The sequence below is a fragment of the Empidonax traillii genome, unplaced genomic scaffold, assembly GCF_003031625.1.
Source record: "Empidonax traillii isolate 1590-97213 ecotype Southwest subspecies unplaced genomic scaffold, ASM303162v1 scaffold276:size1176444, whole genome shotgun sequence".
Lineage (NCBI taxonomy): Eukaryota > Metazoa > Chordata > Aves > Passeriformes > Tyrannidae > Empidonax > Empidonax traillii.
Genome location: NW_020955469.1, coordinates 1,158,320 through 1,165,625, shown reverse-complemented (window position 1 = coordinate 1,165,625; position 7,306 = coordinate 1,158,320). Strand labels below are relative to the sequence as shown.

At 57.2% G+C, this 7,306-nt stretch overlaps 2 protein-coding genes across 3 annotated transcripts; both read left to right on the top strand.

Annotated features, from left to right (window-relative positions):
* The first annotated feature begins 3,855 nt into the window (after positions 1-3,855).
* On the top strand, positions 3,856-4,915 carry LOC114060464 (C-C motif chemokine 4-like). Its single transcript, XM_027889991.1, has 3 exons — positions 3,856-3,972; positions 4,155-4,269; positions 4,436-4,915. Exons 1-3 carry the CDS (start codon positions 3,894-3,896, stop codon positions 4,539-4,541), a joined length of 300 nt encoding a protein of 99 aa, XP_027745792.1. The 5' UTR covers positions 3,856-3,893; the 3' UTR covers positions 4,542-4,915.
* Positions 4,916-5,032: 117 nt separating this feature from the next.
* On the top strand, positions 5,033-6,915 carry LOC114060465 (C-C motif chemokine 4-like). 2 transcript variants are annotated; one of them, XM_027889992.1, is made up of 4 exons: positions 5,033-5,042; positions 5,754-5,820; positions 6,206-6,323; positions 6,690-6,915. In XM_027889992.1, the coding sequence occupies exons 1-4, from the start codon at positions 5,034-5,036 to the stop codon at positions 6,784-6,786; spliced, it is 291 nt and encodes a 96-aa protein (XP_027745793.1). In that variant the 5' UTR covers position 5,033; the 3' UTR covers positions 6,787-6,915. The 2 variants fall into 2 exon arrangements, with proteins under 2 accessions (XP_027745793.1, XP_027745794.1); XM_027889993.1 differs by lacking the exon at positions 5,033-5,042 and having other exon boundaries at positions 5,696-5,820.
* Positions 6,916-7,306: the final 391 nt, after the last annotated feature.

The following is a 7,306-nucleotide window of genomic DNA, read 5'->3' as shown; positions in this document are numbered from 1 at the left end:
AGCAAGGCCACAAAGGCAGATCGTAGCTGCTGATAGCTGGGAAAACACCACGGGGACCCAGGGCCAGGCCGTGGGGGGGACTCAGGGGTGTGCAACAGAATCCCCCACCCCCTGGAAATGCTGATCCTCGTTACCCATCACTGCCCCCCTGCATCCTGACAGCACTGCTTAGCTTTGGGTCATGTACCTGGAGAAAATTCAGAGCAAGTCCCTAGTGTGGATTTTTTTAATTACTTTTGCCCCCAGCTCCTGGATGCAGAGGATTTTTTGAGCATCTTACTTGGGTTTTTTTATGTTTTCTCCTTTTTTTTTCTTTTTTCCACCTGGTTTGTGCCTTCCAGGTCGCTGGGAAGTCACGAGGCACGTGCAACTTGCAGAAATCAGGATGAAGGTCGGGAGTCAGATGGGGCTTTAGGTTTGTTTTCAAGTCTGGTTTTTCAAAGGCCAGGGTTGGGGAGCAGAGGGAAGAGATCATTCAACTCGAGCAGCCCAACTCTGACCTCAATCTCAAGCAGAGGAGTTTGGTGTTGAAGTCAGGTTTTGAGCCAGGGCTGGTCCCTGTGCGGGGGCTGTCAGGATGCCGGGGGCCAAAGGACACGGGAAATGAGTCAGTCAGAACACGGCAGATACATCGAGGAAGGGAGGCAGTTCAGCCTGGGACAGCTGAGAGAGGATGAAATGCTGAGGGACAAGTCTCCTGAACGGCACAGCAGGGGTCCCACAAAGCCCCTTCTCTCTGGTGATGGGAAGAGGGATTGTCATCCTGGATGAGAGCTTTTCACCTTCAGGATCAGCTCTGCCGTGGGTGTGCTGAGCACCTCTACACACACTGCTTCGGGTTGAAAACCCTTCCTTTTGGGACTGCTTTCCCTGTGGCTGGGCCAGTGGGATGTAGGGCACTGGCAGCTGGGCAAAGGAGGGGTGGTGCTGGCACCAAAATCAAGAGGGGACCTGCAGCTTCTTCCAGCAATGTCTGTGGCATGCCCAGCACTGCTCCCATGGCTGAAACTGGGGGATAGCCATGCCTTTCCCAGTGAAATCTCCTCTGGAGAAGGATGGCAGCACAAATTCCATCTTATTTCTATATGTTTGCAGCTTCCAACAGCAGGAGATGGAGATGGGCTCATCCCCACAGCCTCAGGGTACCAGGTACCTCAGGGGCTGCACAACCTGCTCCCACCTGAGTGAGCAGCTTTGGGGATGAAATCCAGATACCCACTGGGGTTTCCAACCTTGGAATAAAATTTAAAAAAAAAAAAAAAACCCTCCACTGCTTTTTAGGGAAGTGATGGCATCTGGGCAGGAGCCAGTTGGGCTCTGCAGGGATGTGGGTGGCAGGGGAGAATTGTGAGCCACCTCTTCCTGGGGACAGGAGTGGGTGACCCATCCCAATATAACCCATCCCTTCAAGCAGCTGGGGAAGTCCTGGGGGACAAGGACTTAAAAAAAGGAAACAGCACACAGAGGGTGTGAATTCAGTGGTTATCTCAACATCAGCCCCGGCAAGATAATGGAAAAGCTGATCTGACCGAGACTTAAAAGGGAGAAGAATAAATCAAACAAATCCCTTATGGAAGCAGACCTGACCCGGCAAAAGCTGCTTTGATCACGGTCGTGACTTTGGCTGCCCCAGCTGCAGCAGCCGCCCCGTCCCGCGGGCGCTGCACTCAGATCTTCCTCCTGCGGGGTTATTGATCGGCTGAAACGAGAAGTGCCGCAGCATCAACACGCGGCTGGGAAAGCCGCTCTCACCCGGGGGCGAGCGGCGCTTCCAGGGGGGGCTTGTGCTGCCGAGCGGCTGTCCCGGTGTGCCCAGCAGCTCCCCCCTGGCAGAGCTCGGCCAGGCTGGCTCTGAGCACGGAGGGTGATTAAAGCACCCACGCTCCTGTCAGAGTTTCCCCAGGAGCTGCTCTGTTTCCTGCTCAGGGATGAGGAGCAGTGGGGAGCAGCCACGGGGCAGCAGCGTCCGCACCCTCACCCCACCCAGAAGAGGGAGGTTTGGAACACCTGCAAATTTTTGGGAAGGGGCAATGAAAGCTCGACCCCCAGTGGGGTCCTAAATGCCTCTGCCAGCCCCCAGATTTGCCACCTCCCCCAGCGCAGGAGGGGGATCTGTCCTGTCTGTTCTGCAAAGGCAAACCCCTCTGCAGCCAAGCACGGAGCCGAAGGGAGTGCTGGCAAGGAGTTCCCCATGAAACAAGGGGGAAAAAGCGAGGAAAAAGGTGTTTTTCAGCCCGGATCACGTGCTCCAAAATCCCCTGTCCGAAGGGTCCGCTCATGCCACGGGGCCAGCACCAGTGCCTGAGGGCAGGACAGAGGGATGCTGCACATGCTGGGAATGGCATTCCTGGGCTTCTTTGGCCTGCTGCATCCCAGTATTTCACCAAGGAAACCTTTAAAAGGTGTTTTTCCCAGACTAATAAATGCTGTTTGATTTTCCTTATGTTTCATTTTTTTCTTGCGGGGAATATTTCCTGCCCGTAGATGAGCTCCTCGGTGCGTGGGGGTAAGAACAGGGATGAGGGAAAGGATGGATCCAGTAAGGGAAAGGCAAGCCAGGCAGCTGTGCCGGACCAGAACCAGCTCTCATCCGCTTTCCTCTGCTCCCTGAGGAGAGATTAGCTGGGAGTTTGGGTGATGGTGGAAGGTGCTCTGCTCCGCCAGACAAACACAAACCCCTTTGCCTGCACCCGACAGCCCTGGGGCATCACCCCACCCCACTTCCTGCACCTCACTGTTATCCCACATGTCCCCCCCAAGAAAACTGAGGCTGATTTCTGAGAAATGGCCTTGGAGAAGAGCAAATGGAAGGTTACACGTGGTCCAACCATGGAGGTGGTCCCCATTCTCACCCAGGCAGGAGCCTACCTGGATCAGCACCCCATGTCTTCCCCACATCAGGGCTGCAGTACAGCCCAGGGGGTCCAGAATGCCACAGGGTGCATTCCCAGCCCCACGTGGTGGGATGTGGCTGCTCGGACAGCCAGGCTGGCAGGGATGTGTGTCTGCATCTCCCCACTGCTTCCCACCATCCGCCAGCTGCCGGCAGCTGGGATGCGCCCTGGGGCTTGCAGGGGCTGGGGGGAGAAGGAGCTTTTTTGACAGCTGCAACCAGGCAAAATCCATGAGGGAAGCCCCAAACTGGCCTCTGCCTTTCCCAGCTCAGCACAGCCAAGAACATGAGCTGCAGCTTTGGCACCAGGCGGAGGGAAGTGGAACCACCTGCCCGTCCTCCCCCCGTCCCTGTGGGCCCCAAACACCCCCAAAACCAGCACAGAGATGTTTCTGTGCCTGATGCAACCAAACAGAAGCTGCTTCTCTGTGGTTTTTTTTTTTCTCTGAGGCTTTTTTATTTCTTTTTGGAGGGGGCTTATTTGACTGTTGGTCCCCTGGACCGGGATGCAAAGCAATAGAATACAAAATTTCACGGTGCAGGGGGAGGACATGGACTGTTGGGAGTGTGTGGGGCTGCCAGGGACCCTGCTGGATGCTGTGCCTGTCCCTTGTCCCATCCAAGGGAGACCCCCAGCTCTCTCACCCACCCTGGGGTCCCACCATGGGGCACACAGCCTGCCCAGAGAATAAGGGTGCAGAGCCAAACTTTGGGAACAGCCTGTCCATCAGCCCTAATGCTGGAGGCAGGACTCAGGAAAAATCCCAAGCCCGTTGGATGCCAAAAGCCCGTCCTGGGAACAGATTTTTCTTTTCCCAGGGTTGTGCTGGGAGGGGATCAGTATCACTTACCCTCTGTGCTTTGGGACGTGGCGAGGGACCAGGTCCTCCCCCTGCTCACGCAGCTGCTGGCCCTGGGGGAAGCCAGGCCCCTGCTCCCCATAAAAGCACACGGAGCAGCCCCAGCCCCGGCACTCGGAGCAGCCCTGCCACAATCCACCATGGTGAAGGCAGCCAGCATGGTCTGCACCCTCCTCCTCCTCCTCCTCACCACGCTGTGCTGGCAGAGCCTGGCTCAGAGTGAGCACCATCATCCCCACAGGATGGGGAACAGGGACAGACCCTGGGACTGTGGGGATGGGTTTGCCTCGTGCATGGGGAGCAAGTGGGCTCTTTCCAAAGAGCTGCCATTCCCACAGCTGGAAGGCTGAGGTGGGAGGTGGGGGTCTCCAGGCTAAGCCGAGCTTGTGCTGTCCCCCTAGGAGCTCCAGCCATGCCAGACAAGTGCTGCTTCAACTTCCAGACCAGAAGGATCAAGAGAGACAACGTCATTGCCTGTTACCCCACCAGCCCCGAGTGCCCACACCAGGCTGTGATGTGAGTACCCTAAATCCACCCTGGGGGTAAAGACCCTCTAGATCCTGCCAGACCCCTTGCCTTGCTTTGGTGAGTCCAGTCCTGACCTTCTGTGCCTCCTCTAGGAAACTCATCTCTGGGGTCCCTGTAGGACCACCCCGCTAACCACATCTTCTCTCTGCCCCAGTTTCAGAGTGAGGAACGGGAAGGAGATCTGCACCCAGGCAAGCAGGGCGTGGGTGAAGAGGTACCAGCAGAGCTTCAAAGTCAGTTCCTTCTCCATCCCCAGCTAGTGGGGTGGCCAGAGGCAGCAGGGACTCGTCTCCATAGAGGACACTGCAAAGGCAACCCCTTTGCAGAGGTGGTTGTGGGGACACACTGGGACAGAGCAGCTCATCGGGGACGTCCTCCCCACCCCTCTGGGATGACCCTCCCCATCTCCCTGAAGGGAAGGGGCCTTTGCCAACCCTGGCATCCCACCAGGACGGAGCGTGCTGACCCTGTGGGATGCTCAGGTCTGGATCCTCTGCCAGTTCCCATGAACTCCAAGGCAGAGAGGCTGCTCCTGCCAGCCTGGCAGCAGCCGAGGGGTTCAGGGGGAGCAGCTCCACCGTTATTCTTTGTACGACACGCTGAACAGAATTAAACGTGATCTCACACAAGCAAACATCTGTCTGTGTGAATGTCTTGGGAGTGGGCAGATCCTGCTGCCGGCTTTCCCAGCCAGGTGCTGGGGTCAGTATGGAGCCAGGAAGAGCTGAAGCCACAGCCCTGTCTCTGTGAGGATGGCCGGGGTGAGTCTGGGGCCAAACCATGCCCGTGCTTTGGGGAAGCACCAGGGAGAGCAGCAACAGGCGGGCACAGCCATGAGGAGGGGGCTTCCCGTGGTCCTCATCCACCATCCTGAGGGGAAAACCCTGGCCCAAATTCTGTCAGAGGAGCCCCTCGAGGATGCCTGGTCGGGGCCCCACTGACAGCCCAAAATCCCAGTATACCACAAGATGGACCCTGAGACAGGGATAGGCACCACGATGAGCAGCCAGCAGTGGGTCTCAGAGTGGGCTGGGGCAAATCCAGCCCCCACCGAGCCACTCACCCAGTGCAAAATTGCAAGAGAGGCTTCAGAACTGATGGCAAGGGGTGGTTTCTGAAAAGAAACTCTCACAGGACCTCGTCAAGTGTGAGCATCATCCTGTGTGGTTTGCTGGTGGTGGTAACCAGACTCAAAACAGACACCCAGCCCCAGCACATCACTAGCCACACTTTCCAGCAGCCCTCGGGTATCTCAGTGGCCAAAGGGGCTGGAAAGAGGAATTTCCCTGCACCACTTGCCCTTTACCAGGTGGTTCTTTCCGTGGGGAGAGTCCAGAGCTGTCATGGAACGCCTGGCAGGGGTTATATATCGTGCCAGGGTGCAGGCAGGAGGGGCAGGTAGCTCTCGGTGGCCTGAGACAGGGAGAGCTGCCTTCTGCTGGTGCTGACCCAGCCCTGTGTTGGACATGAAGATCTGCTCCCTGGCCCTGCTCACCCTGCTGCTGGCAGCCCCCTGGACTGGAAGCCAGGGCATGTCCCGTAAGTACCGACACCCAGCCCTTCCCCAGGACTGCCCCGGACCCTCCACTGATGGGATTTGGGAGGGGGATGAGGGTTCAGCTCCTGCTCCTGCCACAGGACTGCGAGGCTGAGGGGCATGACCAGCTGCCCCAGCACAGGACTGCCCTGGACTGGTTCAAAATGAGCAAAAACAGACTTGGGGGATGGCTTCAGCCCCAGAGCCCCAGCTGGGGAGCTCTGCTGAGCAAACCTCCCACAGGCAGAGGAATGGGGGGCTCCTTCCCTGGAGAGGATCATATCACCACTGAGGATGCAAGAGGAGAGCCCTTGTAGCACGAGGGGGAGCACCCACACCCCTCAGCCCAGGCGTGGGAGAGCACTAAAACCTCTTGTCTCCTCTTAGTCCGCAGGTCCCACTCCGTGTGCTGCCACAAGGACATGTTCATCTGGCGCAAAATCCCAGCATCCAAAATCAAGAGCTACCGGGACACGCCCTCCCTCTGCTCCCGCAAGGCTGTGATGTGAGTAACCCCCCCCCAGCCTTCCTCCCTGGCCTCCCACCCCTCACCCACCTTTCCTACCAGTTGTTCTGCCTTTGGGAAGCCCCCAAAACGAGCCACCCTGCAAAGGGTTCTGTAGGTGGGGGTGCCCTAACCTGGCTCTTCGCACTCCCCTCCCTCCTTGCTGCTTAATCCCAAATAGCCCCAAACCCCCCTGTTTCAGCTGCCAGCCAGAAAAAAAACGGGAAGGAAGTTAAAATTGCAGAGATTGCCAAAAGTCAGCACTTCCAGGGAAAGTGGGGAGCAGGATGCTGCAGGCACCTCCAGGCTGGCAGGGATCCATCCCCCCCAATCCTGAGCTAATGTGGGATACTCTTTTCCCCAAAGTGTGGAGCTGCAGAAGGGGACAGTCTGTGTGGACCCAAAGGCGAGCTGGTTCCAGAAGTACCTGAAGGAAGAGAAGTCAATCAGCACCTCCACGTGAAGCTGCCTTCTCTATAAGCTCTATTTATTTGTTTCCTGTAATTATCTGTATGTTCTTGTGTCATTCATTTATGGAGCTGGCTCTGTCTCCTATCCTTCCATCGCCCCCTCCGTTGTCCAGTCCCTCCCTCAATGGAGTCAATAAACCATCTTGTGCCGACCTGGAGTGAGAGATGTGAATCCTGTGGGAGAAAACAGGTCACATCAGGGCTCAGCATTCCCACAGAGACCCAGGAACAGTCCAGGAGCCCCTGGGAGGGCAGGGAAACCTTAAGGGCCAAGGCTGATGCCTCCAGCTCACCTGCTTAATGAAGCAGACCCTGCCCAATATGACCTTTAAGGATGTCCTGGGCAGCTGCCTGCCTGGTGGGATGGGGATTGAGGCAGGGAAGAGGCAGGTGAGGCTGGCAATGGGAGAAAGGTTGGCTTTGGGGGGTTCGAGGGCTGGATTTTTTTGTCCCATATGGATCAAGTGGGTAAACAGGGGTGGCTGCAGAAGGAGAGAGCGGGGCCATGAGGTC